This window comes from Conger conger, chromosome 3, assembly GCF_963514075.1.
Source record: "Conger conger chromosome 3, fConCon1.1, whole genome shotgun sequence".
NCBI classification, from domain to species: domain Eukaryota; kingdom Metazoa; phylum Chordata; class Actinopteri; order Anguilliformes; family Congridae; genus Conger; species Conger conger.
Window position 1 is genome coordinate 53,042,297 of NC_083762.1, and position 16,323 is coordinate 53,058,619.

Consider the following 16,323-nt stretch of genomic DNA (forward strand, 5'->3'; position numbering starts at 1 on the left):
ATTAGTTATAGTGTAGTGTCCTTTCTCTGTACAATTAGTGACCTTTTCAAGGCATGTTAAACCATACATCCGTGCGATTTCAGAATCGTGCTACAGCATGCGGGATTTGAACATTCGAAAGCTGAATATCTTAAGGCTGCAGATGGAACCCTGCAGTTCTGAGATGGAACCCTGTAATTAAAATTAGAATAATAAGCTTTCGCAGTGGTGGTGGGCAGGGAGAAGCACAGGCACTCAGGTTATTATAACCTCCAGCAAAAAGAGCCATTTGAGACCTTTAACCTTTGTAAAGCCTGTATGAGCTTGTATTATGCACTGTACTGCTAAGTTCCTTTCTTATCTACAGTACCGTCACTCTTGTGAGATATGTGACCGGTTTACCGTGCACTTACGGACCAGAATACCTTGAGTTTCCAAGGCTGGTTTTGGATTGGGATTGAGGCCCAGTGTTTGGATTCATAGAACCACGTACTGATGAACATGCAAAGACGTACCCCAAAACGATGGGCTGCGAATCTCGCACTGGCTCTCCATGTACAGCTTTGCCTGTGCCATCAGCTGTTCATTGCAGTTTTTCCTGTGGTGTTGAACCAGAAACCCCTGTAATATCCCCCTTTAGCACCCACTGCTAATCTCCAGAAATGAAGCCATGTGCAAGAGGGGAGTTGAAGGTGTTATAAAAAAGACTGAAAGTTTCAAAAGGCACAGTCCCCAAATAAGTCAACACAACAGAAAAATTATTCATTTAAACAAGCCGTTTGGAGTTCCGTGAAGTGATGACATCACAAAGATATGCTTGTTTACTTCAGCACAGCCCCCTTGTCGCCGAAAAAAATCCAAGCGCTTGGCACAGTTGGCGTTCAGTTTGTTGGATTCAGTCACTAAAACAGCCTGTTCTTGGTAAAGCTCATGAGAGGCACTGGAGAATGGACATGTAAACCTGGATAGTGATTGTTTTTGGCACTTGAAACCACACAAACGTCTTCTTTTGGATATCAGGACCTAAAATGCAAGACTGGAAATGTGTCCAATATAGGACCTTTGAGTGTACTTCAGCACATTCGAAGCGGGGACCCATTCCACTGACAGCTCACCATCCGGTACTGACTGTGCTAACAGGCGGCGGGTTGGCCCAGAACATTTGTCGCCCACGCACCGTTGCACTCCGCAATCTCTGCTGTGACCGTCCAAGTGTTGAAGCTCGAGCGCGTTAATGTCTAACAGCTGCCTTACCGGAGGGACCCCTTCAGAGTGCTGCAGCTTGAACGCTGTGCGTGGCTCAGGCTTTTGGCATCCTGACGTTTCTGTTGTTGAACCAGCTCTGCATTCTTCCGTTGGCCCCACATTTATTGCCATGCTCTCTTAGGAGTCAAATCAAAACATTGCTAATTATTTTCACATATTCTTTCTTTTGACCCCTCTTCCATGGAAGAAAATATGTTTGTCTGTTTTTGTCTGTTGGTTTATATGATCAAATCTAACCAAAGTTTATTGTAAATGTATGTTTTTGGATATTGGAGACTGTACTGTCAATTAAAATAATGGAAAGAAACAGACTCACTCCAGATGACACTATAAGGAATATTGTTGAGGATTGCCTCAAGCATGTAGAATTACAAAAACATAATTAGGTTGTGTGTTCACCTTGGTTGTCATGCTTTAACACCTTGATCTCAGTCAAATGTGCAGTGAAAGCTAGTCTGCACTATAATGTGACAATTTGTTGTCCATCTTTCATGAAATGTCTTTGTTGTACATCTCTCACCACCTGGTCCTGTTTTTTTTCCTCCAGTTTAATCCACTTGGTTTGTATACATAACTGACCTGTTCGGATGCTAACCTAACCTATACCGTGTATGGAGGATGTGACCCAGACATCCTAACCCCAGATGTGACCATTGAAGGTGCCTTTTTTCATTGTACCAGAGTTGGGGAGAGCATGGACTCAGAGGAGGAGCAGCTGATTAGAATGTGGCAGTATGCAAGGTGATATTTTGGGACACCATTGCTTCTGCTGCCTACGGCGATGGCGTACAAGGGGAGGAAGGATGTTGGGGGGGGGGGGACTGTCAGTGGACTGCGCACTGTGGGGGGCGGTGTTTTCTAAGAATGTGCTTTCCTGATAAGATTATTTTCACCATTGCTCCTGTAGAGAAGGCTCTGTTTCGGGGGGGAGGGAGCAGACAGAGGAGGGGCCTCACTAGCTCTTAATTAAGAAGAAGTGTGCAGAAAACTGCCAAAGGCTTACTTTTCATAAACACAATTGCATTCTCGGTGATGGATGTAATCAGAATTGACGCATTTTACAATTTTACATCACCGGCTCTCAAGAGAGTAGGATTTGGCAGAACTGACAGGGAAATTCAGCCTGTAAGGATTCACTCATCCTTTGCGATTCGTCTGTGGCTTTTATTATGAAGGAAAGACGTACAGACATTGCACTCAGCAGTCAGGGGTCTCTGAAAAAAAGCATCTGTATAACTGTGGTTCAGCCATTTTGTCCCACTGATAAGTTGAGGAACTAGGGCACCATACCAGGTGTTCTTAAACGAGCCAAACAGCTGGCAGGGAGGCGAGATGGCTGCACAAGTGAAAGCTCTCATTGACGGGAGCCTGTGGATTTCATGCTTGTGTGTAAGCGTTAGAAATATCCAGGCTGTGCTCTCTTTATTAAACAGGTTAGCCACATGGTGCCACATTACACCAGGGCAGGGGAAAACACGTGCTGTGCGCATATCGACATCCAAACAAAGCTCAGTGTGAACAAATCTTATCAGGATGGCACTTTCCTCTCTCCTTAAAACGCCGGCACCAGCTTGGGGAGCAATCTTGGACTTAATTGGGTTTTTTTGTTTTTAAATTGTGTAATCTTAAACGCTGCTTTTCCCTTCTCCAGAACTTTCTTTCTCACGGCTTGCCGCACGTCTGTCTTTGTTTGGTTCGCTCTCTCTGACTTATTGGGTGGCCTTTCCCTTCTCCATGGCCCCCACGCCTTCCGCTTTGGCTTCTCTGTGGGGTTGGCTTATAGGGGGGCCTTTTCTGGAGGAACCGGGGAGGTCATAAAACCTTGCAAACCCCTCACCATTTGCTTCGACCGTTACTGAGTGAAGCTATAGACCCTCAACTTAGCAGTACAAGCTGTTTTTTCAGAGAGCTCATTTTGAGACTAATGGGTTTCTGTGTTAAATTAAGAGGCTTTTATGAAATGAATCATGGCTAGTTCCTGGAACACTGAGCTGTGGTTAATTTACTTGAATAAAAATCCTTTCACTCAAAAAAGGCCTTTTTTTGTCTCTTGAGAACACATAAGCTGACTTTTTAATGATATAGAATCATTCATGATGAGTCATTGCTTTTTGATAAAAATGAATGTTCACAGTATTGGTGTTTTGGGTAGGAAAAAATAGTCAAGTCTTCCACATTTACATATATTGGAAAGTAGGGGAGGTTTGGAGGTTTGAGAGTGACTGCCTGAAGTAACTCTTTGCATACTGGGTGATGGAAGCACCAACTATGCTCATCCTTTATTTGCTTCAGGTTGAGGGAAATTCCTTAATTGATCATGAGGGAGCGGGGGGAGGATGGTGGTAGAGAATTGGCAGGGATGCTCACTGCATACGGGCGCCCCACTTTACCCCGGAATCATGGTCCGGGACTCGATGCGGCTTGAAGAAGGCGTGTCAATCTCTTTCCGGCCATCAGGGGGCAGGGTTGTAGCAGTGTTTCCTCAATATACATGGGTACAATTGGCCATCAAAATTTGGAGAAAATGGGGAAAAATCTTAAACAAATCTAAAATAAATAATATAAAATAAAATGTGGCATTCCAGCGATCATAGCAGTAATTTTCCTCCTAAAATCTATTTGAGCCTGTGACCCACTTTTATATTCTCGGCTAAAGCAGGTTTCCCTATAGGATTCAATAGTGCTCACGTCACCATTTTCCCCTCAGTCCTGACACACTTCCTAGTTCTGCTGATGAGAGTGAGTTATCCGGAGTACAAGATGCTTTCACTACCATGCTTGACGGGTGGAATGGTGCTTAATGGCTGAAGTTCTTTGTCAGGCTCCCAGCACAAGTGACGGTTTTCGGCCACAAATTTATATTTGTGCCTTGTTTGACCACAGAAACATCTTCCTGTTATCTGTAGCCAGGAAATCCATTTTTGCAGAGCATGAGAGAATTGTAAAACTATTTTATTTAATGCTTGTGAATGTGAATTAAGATGGACTTGGTATGCATCATGACGAAAGTAAACACAAGTAACCACAATTGCACTTAACAAAATGGTGTGAATTCTTGCAAAATGTCTCCGTAAGCTTCAAAGGCAGTAAGACTGTTGCTTGCACTCATGTAAAAGACGTGTGGGGCACAACCGTTATCTCTACCAATCACAGAGTATGTTGGTAACAACTCAGTTGATCAACAAAGATGATAATTGGTGGATAATGGCTATACTATATACCAGGGTCACCACCATCTTTTTCCTGCTTGCTGTGCTGCTTACTACAGAAGATGGGCTTATCTATGAGTAATGAGGCAGAGTGAAGAACATTCTACTCAGTGACTTTGAGATGTTCTTAATGCTCCTCTGCTTTTTGCTTCTTTACCCTGTTACGCTTGACTGGTTTAAAAAGTGCTTCAGTTTTTACGCTTGGGTTGTCCTATCGCTCAGTGTGTTTTGGCTTGAAAGTCAATACTTAACTGAAGAAAACCGACTGACTGATGAATTTACTGTACAGAGCTTGCTACACTGCTCTTGTTCCAAGAGTACATTTGGTGCAGGCAGTGGATTTTTAATGCAAGTTCTGTTTTGAAGGGTTAATTATTGAATGATGACCACAAATGTGGAAACCTGAGACGAGGAGCTCTCATGCATGACAGTGTGTATGCCTGCGTGTGCTGGCGCACGTGTGTGTGTGTGTGTGGTGCCACCCTTGATAAAGATATGCAAAGAAGGCTTTATGAAATCAATAATTTAGTTAATGGGCTATAATGGGAAATATATTCTTTTAAACTAGTACAGTTGTACAATTTGTCCAAGAAAAAGATTTGTCATCAAGTAATATTCATTCCCAAAATTACGGGTTTCTCAATTATTTACCCCCCTGTATTCAGTACTGTGTACACCATCCCTTTGCAAGGATAACAGAACTATATCCTCTATAGTTTTTTGAGAGTGGGGACATCTCTTACCGTTCGTCTATACAGAACCTTTCAAGATCCTTCAGATAATTTGGTCTGTGGACTGCCCAATTCAGTGTGAATCTGGCAAATGTGTTCCCGAAAGTTCATTTGGTGAGCTGCATACAAAGTGTGCAACTCATGTCCGTGTGAGCTCAAAGTGTGAGCTAGCGTGATGACCAGCAGCGACTGACATCATGTGCTCTGGTAGAGAGTGCAGGCCTGTGTGCACGTATCACGAATGTCAGTGATGGCTGCGATTAGTGCTGCAGCCTGAGCACGGCTGGGCATTCTGCATTGCAGACTAAATAATAATAAGATTTCACACATAACATATAGCTTTACATTCTGCAGGGTAGTGATCCTCAGCATACCTCAAATTCTATAAACACACACACCTACAAGTGCATTTCATGTCTCATCCTAAATCAGTGTTGGACCTTGGCTTCCCCATCACATGACCTCGTTTCAGGCCTGATATTTACCATTCTTAAGGATTTCCTGTATTGTTCGTTTAGCTTCACAAAGCTGCCTGCTCTCAGCTAGTTCGTATTCTTGAGAATAAAAATAGTTGTCCATTCTGTGTCATTTTTAGCATGCTTGTGAAAACACTCTTGGTGGTTTCACCTTTTTGCCATCATGTCGATACTGACCTTTCATGTGACGGAGGAGGGGGTTTAGTTACAGGGTATAATGCTGTGTTTTAGAACACAGCATTGTGAATGTCTGTAATTATAGATGATGCATAGATTTATATGTTTTCACCCGACCTGACTTTGTACCTAGGCTCTCTAGAGTCACTGACTGAATGACTGTTAAGCATCAAAGTTAGCACCTGGTACTTTCTCATGCACTCATCCGTTTAACATTTGGGTCCCTGTAGTCTTTCTTGTGGTCTTTCAAATTGTTTGTGTGTCTGAGAGTGTGTGTGTGCATCTGTACTTCTGTCTTTGTTGCACATGCATGTTTGGGCATTGCTGGTTTACCTGGTTTGGGTGTTGTGGGCAATGTGTGTCTGTGGGAAGCTTTGCAGCGCTGTGTGTGTTATCCTGTATCTCCCCACACCCACACGCTATCTCCCTCTCTTTTGTACTCAGTTTCTCACTCTCACTCTGTCTGACACACACACACACACACACACACAGCTGACTGTTCCTCTCTCCCTCCTCACAGGGTGGGTGTGGACCCAGACCAGGACCTTCACCCAGGTGGGGACAGCTTCCAGGTTCTCCAAGGAGTAAGTTCCACACTCCTCCATCCTGCACTACTCCTCCATCCCTCTACCCATTGTGTCTCCATGCGACACAACACTGGAGCCGGTCACGCATGCTTTCACATAAAGCGCCGTTGCCTGGTCTCGGCCTCTGTTATCTTTATGGAGCAGACCCCTCTCTGAAATCAAAGCACTGGGAGGGATCTCATTTCTCCTGAGACCCCCCAGGGCGATTAAACCATTGTAAGCAATGAAAATTCAAGATAAGCTCCTGAATAGCAGCTCCAAGTCTTTCTAAATCTACTGTAGCTGACAAGTGCCAGGTGTCTGCCTTGTACATGGCAATTCACACTTCACCCCAGGGGGCTAATTTGTTCAATTGGTCTTTCTCCTAAAGAAAATGTAGCATTTGTTTTTGAGAAATGCTATATGCTAATTGTAAGGTGGGGTGCAGATTCAGAAATGCCTTCTCCCATAACTCAGTTTCTCAGACTTGGTTCTCAGTTTTGTCCTGACTTGGTACTTTGCATCTCAGGAAGGTGCTGCTGTCTGTTTTCAAAGTTTTACTCAAATCAGATGTTGGTGACAACCACAGCACGCTGCCTTTATCACCCACGCTAACAGGAAGCCAAGAGAGGTGAAAATGGTCACACCTTCGGGCCTTACATGCAGGATGAAATTGTGCAAACTGAATAACCAAAAACCAGTTGCAGTTTTGAATATCACAGACGAGAGATGAAAACATGGTTCTGCATGCAGTTGCACGCAGGGAGGATATAGAGAGGAGTTTATTTTAAGTTCCTGCAGCGGAAATACAATGTTTGCTGCTTACCTTTCAGCGAGCTTGCTAATCTGCATCTACATCTAAGCTCTCTGTAACAGACCTGGGTCAAATACGTAATCGTTTTGGGTTCAAATACTTTACCGAGCTTGTCTGGTGTATTTCTACATATGAAATTCTCTTAAAGTGCAAACCGAAAAATATCTGAATCCGAAACCGTTACATGTTTGACCCAGGGCTGCTCTAGAATGGTCTTCGCCTCCAGCTAAATATCGGTTTCACAGAGACGGTCGGCGGAAGCGATGATATATGGAAATGACTTATGTTTAATGAACGGAATGATGTGAACTCCAGGAGGAACTGTAGTTCTCTTGGCTAACTCCCTGTACATCTGATCTGCTGTGGAGGTTTTGTGATTACACCAATGCCTGTTGTAAATTTTGGTGGAGGAGGGCAAACGGTGTTGGTTCTGTCGTTTGGGCCGTCTGAAGCAGTGTGTGCACAGCTGGGGCACAGCTGGGGGTGATTTGATGGGGCCCTGAACTATCACGCTGCTGTGTTGCCCATTGGCAGCCGGGTGTTGATGCTTATTGCCCCAAACATGCTAAAGGCTGCAAACCCCCTCCCTTGCCCCACCATCCCCAACTGAGCTGACCAGCTGTGTGCTCATTTCCCTTCATTTCTTTGTTTTTTCTGTTTTTTTCTTCTTTTTTTTAATCTTCATGTGCCCAAAGGCATCCTGGTCTCCTTGTCATTACTTATACTGGACATTGTCTTCTTTAACCACCCCTTTCTCGCTCTTTTTTTTTTTGTGATCAAAATTTAATTCTCCAAAAAATGTAAATGTAAATCACTCCCAAAAAAAAAAAATGTTCTTGTCCTGCTGGTTCTTCATTTCAATATTTTCTTTTAACCATGTTGGTGAATTTGTTGACCAAATGCACTGTCTCATAACCAAAAGGATGAATATGAATATGTCCAAATATTCTCGCACAACAAAACGGACAGATTTGTTGTCCAAATGCAGTCTTGGCTGCATGTGAAGCGGAGCCGCAGTTGGGTCTTGTGATGAGATGTGAGCTTTGTGTTGTGTTCTCTTTTGCCTACAGGACGGGACCCATCCTGAGGGGCACAGTAAGACCAAGCAGGAGAGTGCCTGGATGTTCAGGCTGTGGTACACTTTCGATCACAAGTATCCTTCTGTCGCGAGCTTCCTCTGACGATTGATGACTGGTTCTGTCAACTAAATGTTCCTCTTTGCTATGTGATACCATGAGTTCCATTTTGTCATCAATGAGTCAAACTGTGAATATGACTTTATATTTATACGTGATTTAACTACAAGGGGCATTTTTGGGTTTTCGCAGTGGCTTTCACTTATCATAGACAAGGATAAGCTGGGTGCTATGCAAATCCTGCCTGCACTAATGGGTAACTGAAGCAGAACACCGCTATGAAAAGATTTTCACTCTTCCTTTATCTCGGCCCATCTCATAGCATGACTGGTAGCAAGAAGTGGAAGCAGTCACTATACATTAAGTGAGCACTTTATTAGGTATTTATTAGACTCATTTTTAGACTTCTACTGCTGTAGCCTATCCACTTAAAGTTATGATGCGTTGTGTGTTCAGAGATGCTCTTCTGTATACCACTGTTGTAATGTGTGATTATTTGCATTACTGTCACTTTCCTGTCAGCTTTGACCAGTCTGGCCATTCTCCTCTGACGTCTCATCAACAAGGCATTTCTGTCTGCAGAACTGCTGCTCACTGGATTGTTTTTGTACCATTCTTTGCACCATTCTTTGCAAACTCTATAGACTAGTGCGCGTGAAAATCCCTTGAGATTAGCAGTTTCTGAGTGTAGGGGTCCTTGCACTGGCTCCAAATTATGTAGGGTCCTCACACGGGCCGCCAAATAACGTAGGGAAGCGCGCGTGTCGCTGGAACAAAGGAAAGGTAAAAGTGGGAGTAGCTAGCTTGGGTAAGCTAGAGTTCTGGGTGTGTTAATGAGTATCTGTGTTAGCTGTGAGAAGAGCGACGACTTGTGTAGTTCACTCTATATATGCGCGAAAGACAACAAATCAATTCACGTACATACACGGCTAACAGAATACATTCAAATGATAAGACAAAGCAAATATAGAAACACAGATTCAAAATAACAGTTAAGACTAAGCTAACACTGGCTATGCCTGCAAATGCTTGTTTAGTCTTACTGAGTCCATACGCATTGCTGGATCCAAAAGACGTGCTGTCCTTATAGGAGCCGCGATGGTGCTCTGTCCGAGTCTCGGAGCAGATGAGCTGAAGCGAATGGCCAAAAAGGGTGCGTCGAAGACGTGAACGAAGAGAGTGAAGAGAAGAGAAGAAGCAGAAGAAAAAGATCCCAAGAACGTGGCTTGCTCTTATACGGGAAAGTTTATTGCTCCCGGCATTACGGGATTGGCTGAACCAAGCTAGACGTCATGCGGGGTGGACGTCGCGGAATTGTCCTGTGGGAATGTGGAAGTTGTAGTTCCTACATGAGCTAATCAAACCACCCTGTCTGCCACCAACAATCATTCCACAGTCAAAGTCACTTAGATCACATTTTTTCCCTATTCTGATGGTTGATGTGAACATTAACTGAAAGTTTATAAATGCTAAAAAAGTAAAAGGACCCTGTGCAGAAGTTCAGGAACCCTTTTGGATTATTCTTTGTTACTTTTTTAAATGATGATTTCTAAGGCCCAGACCCAGGTGATTTACTCGTTAGGGCTTCAATGAGTCAGCTGAATATAATTCCAGGGCTACACTTTTTATTCAGAAGTAACACGAGTTCTAAAGTATCCAACTGACTATTCTGTCTGGTGTTAACAACCATGGGTTCCTCTAAACAGCTGTCCAAGAATGTCAAAATTATGATGGTTAATTTCCACCAAGAAGGAGAAGGCTACAAAAAACTCTCAATGTTTCAAAGACCTATTTCCGCTGTCAAAAATATTATTAGAAAATGGAAGGTAAATGGAACAGTTGAAGACAAGCGCATGGTCTGGAAGACCAAGAAAGATTTCAGATAGAATGGCCTGAGACCTGCTGAGAAATGTTCAGAAGGACCCAGACTTCACTGCAAAAAATCTGCACAGGTCTATCTGTTCACAGGACAACAATACAATGTACTTTAAACAGCAAAGACCTACATGAGTTTCCAGAAATAAGCCTTGCCTACAGCCTCAATACAAAATTAAGCATCTGAAGTATGCAAAAGATAACATTGAGAAGCCTTAAGCCTTTTCAAACAATGTGCCATCACAAGGTATCTTTTGGAGAAAATGTTAAGCATGGAGGTGGATTCATTATGCTTTGGGGTTGTGTGTGGCAGCTGGGGGCACAGGAAATATTGTGCGAGTGGAAGGAAGAATGGATTCCATCAAATATTAAGTCATTCTAGAGGCTAATGTTCAGAGGTCAGTCCAGACATTGAACTCGAAGAGAGGTTGGTATTCCATCAAGACAATGATCCCAATCATACCTCAAAATCAACCATGAAGAACCTTCAAGAAAGACAGATAAAGGTTTTGGAATAACTTGAGCAGACTTGAATAGTATTTAAAATCTGTGGAGTGATCTCAAACGTGCCATATATGCAAGGAGGCCGAAGAATATTTCTGAGCTAAAGGTGTTCTGCCTCTAAGAATGGGGGAAAATTCCAAAAAGCGAGAATTGATAGACTCTTACCTGGCTACAGGAAGTGTTTGGAAGCTGTTATAGATGTTACAGGAGGCGTTACAAAGTACGAGCTGACAGGGCCTTTTTCCTTTCTTTTAAAAAAAAAAAGTATAGTAAAAGTAATATTGCTTTTCAATTTGAAGAAATTTGTCATGTTTAACTTCCTACCATTTAGAGGTCAGTTTTGCTTATGTTCACCAAGATATGAATTATAAAGGCTTTTTGACCAGGAATGCATATGACTATATGTAGGACTGCATACAAAGCAATAAAGCAGGATACTGTAACAGCTCTGGTTGGAAGTCTCAAATTGTTGCAATACACTGAAAACAGTGCAATGCTTCGCAATATGTGGGAAAATATAGCAATATATTGTTTCTTTCTTTAACAATCTTTTTGTAGTCGCAGGGCCCTTAGCTGAGCTTAAGAAACGTGGCAGGCAGCCTGTAAAGACCACCCCCTTTTCTGCTTTAATTATGAGCTTGACCGAGGGGGCTGTCCTCTGGCATCTGTTGCCTTGTCACACCCCTGCATGAACCACGTTTCCCATAGTTCCCCTGACAACCGCGCAGGAGAAATGAGGTGATGCAGTCAACATAAGCAACACCTCTTTTGGTGCCTGCTGTTAATACTCTCACTGTTGTAGATGAACAGCCTACACCACCTCCTTTCATTTTCCAGGTAATGAGGTTTCAATCCTCTGGAACAGGGTCTTCAGTGTGTTACCATGGAGACCTGCAGACAAATCTTGAGAGTAGTATGGTAGCAGCCGGCGGTGACGTGTGTAGTCCTGTGGTTTGGGTGTTTGTGGAATTCTCTTGTGGCATGCATGGTAAAGGTGGAAGGATACCTTTTTTCCTTCAAAACACTGGGTGTGCTTCAACCTTTCCTCTCTGTAGACCAGAACCGTGGTGCCGCTCACGGAGCTTCTGTCGCTGAATTCCAATGACTGCTTGTCGCTCCCTTTTTGATCCTGTTTGATGTTCCATCGCCGAAAGGCCTGATATCCGTATATTCACACAGAATGTTCTGAAATGGGGACGCCTTTCTCTAAAGAAAGAAAAAAAGATATATGGTGGTGATGTTTTTGTCCCTCTGTTTAATACTGCAGGCTCTTTTGTGCTCATCAGGGAACATCTTTTCTAATTAGCCACCTGTGCCTATTGGAGGAGGTTACGCTTTGAAGATTCAAATCGTGTAAGATGTGAACTGTGAAATGGAATTAAGTTCAGCTTGGTGGAATTACCTCCTCATAGAACAAATTAATTTTCCATATAAATGTTAAAGTTTAAATTTAAACATAAGGATGCTTCACCTGAAACTGATTAACTGAGAGGTTACTTCCATTTTGTGATCTAATAGTAGCGAATATTTTGCAAACATTAAGGGGGGTACAAGTGGTTACACAGTGAGTTGGGAAGAAAATAGCAATCTTGACAGTGAAGGTTTGTCTATCTCCAGTGGTCTCATTTTAATATTAATGTACAATGACACAGCGTATATAAAAATGCTGACTCATGCCTTTAGCTCCTCCCTCCCTGTTTGAGTTCATTTGAGTTCACTCAGAAAAAGGGTTATCATACCCACGGGCAGACTAAAACTGTCATATGATAGCTTCTTAATGGTCAAACAAATTAGCAGTGCAGCCATAGCTGACAAGCATGATAAAGTTGTAAAGCCATTAACCTCTGTTCCACCCTTGTCTTGAGTATGCATTACCATGAGGCCCTCTCTATGAGACAGTGTTTCTTTGAATCTGGTGGTCATGCTTATTGTCCTGTAGGTTGTGCAGGATCCTCTTGTCCTGCTAGCCAACTTGTCACAAGGTGGAAGAAGCATTGAGCAGAGTTCAGTTTCTGGTGGCAGAAGGAGGGCTATATTATCTTGCGGCCTCATTACTTCTAATACCACACGCAACTCTCCCCCTTTCATATACCCAGTGATAAAATCCAGAGCTGAATTTCCCAGTGGAGCAGCTCTGTTTTGGTAGAATTGCCTGGTCTTGTAGCCCGTGAAGAAGGAGATGGTGAACTCGGGCCTGGTAGTAAAGGCCTCAGGAGAGCTTTCCCAACAGTCTCTTTCTCACTCATCTTGTGCTTTGCATAGCTGTGTGTATACTCTCATATCTCTGTTGATCTCTTTGTGCACTCTGACTATGATAGACAAAAATACACACTCTCTTGCTTGCTCACACACAAACACACACTATCTCCCTCCCTCTGTCTCTCTCCAAATGTCTTGGAGCTTGTGATTCTTTTGTGTTGATGATACCAGATGGAGGAAAGAGCCATCCCTTCTCCACACCAGGGGGCATGAGGCTAGAAGAACAGAGCTCTCTCTGTTCAGGCTGTGTGCTTGGCCCCTTTCCACATCAGATACCTCTATGCAATATTTTGCTTTACTTTTTCAATTGATCACATGCTCTTTCTAGGAGCAACTTGCAAGAGTACATGCAGCCGTTGTCCAAGAGCAGTTGTCCGTGTCAAAATGGACAGTTGCAGTCCGCACGTACGGGAAGAAGTTAAGGCTCAAGTTAATATGCTTGCTGTTCATCCTACTCTTCTGCATGGTTTGCTTGTGAAATTAGGTCTTTTACTAGCACTTGGATCCATGCATTTTGGGGAAGGATAAAACAATTACTATCATTTTACGCAATGGGACAATACTGTTTGTCTCAGCAAAATTATATTAGTAACGATTCATTTTTCGTGCCCTCATTTTCTGGCACATGAAACCGAAATTAGTGGTTTGTTCAAAATGGTTCAGTTAAGAAAGGCCTTTCACTTTTCATGAAGCGGCAGTGAAAAGCACTCTCAACAGTAATCATTGTTTTCCTTTTGAAGTGTTCACCCCATTTTAAATGATTGACTGCTTATAATTTCATTCATTCCAATCAGTAATGTGCATGACTTAAATGAGTGTGTGTGGCAGGCTACTACTAGTTTCAGGTCTTTTCGTTGAACCGTTGGTTTTGGGTGGGTTCCTTGACTGCCCCCTCCAGTTACTTGAAGCCCATCCTGACACACAGTGGACCCCCCCTCACCACCACCCTGCCCAGCTGCTGTGGGGCCCTGGCGCGCTGTCTGACCAGCCCACAGGCGTATGAGGTGAGTGACTTGTGTATACACACACAGGCACATATGCACACATATATTATACAGTGAGGTCTGTAAATATTTGGACAGTGGTACAATTTCTGTTCTTTTGTTTCAAATTACAGAAATTGTGCCACTGTCTAAATACTAATGGACCTTACTGTATACACATACACTGAACACGCCTACTTCCCCAGTTCTTCAATCTTGTCTGACCTCCTACTGTAAAACTGCTTTGGTAAGCCGTATTTGAAGTGTTATGCAGTGTCTGACATTTCCACGCAGTTACCACGCAAATGTAGGAAGCAGTTTTGCTCTAAATGTGTGTGCTTATGTATGCATGTGTAAGGGTGGGGTTGTAAGTTAACCTCTTAGTTATGCAAAGTATAGCACAGTGATGCATGGCTCAACCCGGCCTTTTTATAGCCATTGTTTGATTGTTTACCGTAAATACAGGAACAGCTGCAGTCTTTTGACATGCATATATGAGTGGTTAATTTTGCTCTAAAATCACTCTTTGTCTAATAATCCACATGCTAGTAATTATTTTGTCCACTGTTGAGAGTCAAAGAATGGCTCAAACCTGTATCCCTTGTCATTATCCTGTTTTTCTGCAATTCGCAACAATCTACAGTGCACAATCAGGGAACTGAAAGATGTAATTTCCCCAGTTCCTCTATCACATTAGAGTTAACTAATGTTCGGTTTTACCAGTATTTGTAAGAATGGCGTGAGTGTCTGAAAATAAACCAGTGTTACTAAATATGACCAGAGAAAATGGCTCTTCTTGTTGCTGTTCTATTGTTGTTCTTTACCCATGTATAGTCTCCTTATTGTTCCATAACCCATTATATTCCAGGTACGTAGAATGCTTCCATTCACAATTCTTTTACTCATTAATTTCAGTTTATTCTGTTAATTCAACATAATGTTGTGTTCAGAAATTAGTGCCATGGTCCAGCTCACCAATTCCACAGATAGAACATTTTGTTCTCTCCGCACAGTTGGACCGCTTCTCTGCCATAGTGGTGCAAATGAAAGGGAAGATTTCCTTTAACGAGAAATTCAGACTTAAAATCCCCTCCCCCTCTCAGGTTTTCCCACTGTCTTAAAACTGTGGGTGAATGCAACTCTCCCTCTGTCTTTTGTCTTCTTGTAAAAGCTGCGTGACAGAGAGAACATTGTTCTCTTTTTCTATTTGTCATCCAAAATGGATGCATTTGCAGAGCGAGACAGTTACAGCTTGGTGGCTCGCCGGCTGCAGATTTCGGGCGTCGTCCACATGGGCGAGATGAGGGAGACGCATCCCTTTGTCTTTTTCTCCTTAAAAATGAAGAATAGAGAGGACTGGTGTACAGAGCCCTCGGAAAGCATGTCATCATCCCTATAGCTCATGCTTACATCCCACTTCTGCTTATTATGTATTTATATAGTCTTATGTAAATTATTGTGTAGGCGAGACGGATGGAACAGACTCACTGCAAAAAATGTGTCTTCAAGTGTTTTAGTCTTGTAATGAGACTTAAAATTGTATTTTCTTCTCTCAAGTAGAAAATATTAGCTTATTGTAAGCTATTATGTTTTATTGTAGGTTTGCTTGACAAGTGAAATCTTCTTACACCATTGGCAAATCTTGGAATGAGACAAAGTGTCTCACCTCATTCCAATATTCTCTTTCTGTCCAAAGCAGGAAGTACCAAAGGAGGGTGGACTAGTGGCTCTTGTTGTATAATAATAAAAATTGTGTGTTTTATAGTTATAGTTATTCATTGTTTACCTGACAAAATAATTTACAATAACACACTGATAATGTCTAAAGTATTGTAAAGCTATCCTTGGATATTTAATCTGTATGTTTGAAAGATTGAGAAGGTGTTTTAAATATGTAAATATACTGTATATGTAAAGTCCTCTACAATACCAGCAAATCCTTTCACTGCTGTGGTTCACAGCCTGCTGCAATCCGGTCCTGATTTTGACTATGCAGGTCTGCCAACCTTATGTAACTGGGATTACCATGTTTGATCCTTTCCGTCAGAATTTAATCCTTCATTTGATCTTCTGTAATGGCAGTCCATGCTCGGTGTTTCAGTTGGACATGGATTTATTTTTTGTGACATGGTGCTTTAGTTTAATCAGATTTTTTTTTAAAGAAGTGTGTGTGCGTGTGTGTGTGGGTGGGTGTGTGTGAATGCTTATGTTTACATATTGATGTCAGTGGATGTAGATGTACTGTACGTGCGTATGTACAGTGCAGTCCGTAAGTATCTGGACAGTGGTACGATTTCTGTCCCTTTGGCTCTGTGCTCCAGCACACTGGCTTGGAAATTAATCTGAGT

General features: G+C 42.5%; 1 protein-coding gene across 2 annotated transcripts in view; it reads left to right on the plus strand.

Annotated features, from left to right (window-relative positions):
• The window catches only part of slc9a7 (solute carrier family 9 member 7), a 58,304-nt gene that overhangs the window by 39,156 nt on the left and 2,825 nt on the right, over positions 1 to 16,323 (plus strand). The window contains exons 13-16 of one of the 2 annotated variants that reach the window (XM_061234588.1): positions 1,927 to 1,986; positions 6,359 to 6,422; positions 8,289 to 8,371; positions 13,891 to 13,996. In XM_061234588.1, coding sequence (XP_061090572.1) covers positions 1,927 to 1,986; positions 6,359 to 6,422; positions 8,289 to 8,371; positions 13,891 to 13,996 — 313 coding nt within the window. The remainder of the gene's footprint in view (positions 1 to 1,926; positions 1,987 to 6,358; positions 6,423 to 8,288; positions 8,372 to 13,890; positions 13,997 to 16,323) is intronic. The other variant, XM_061234589.1, reaches the window with a different exon arrangement.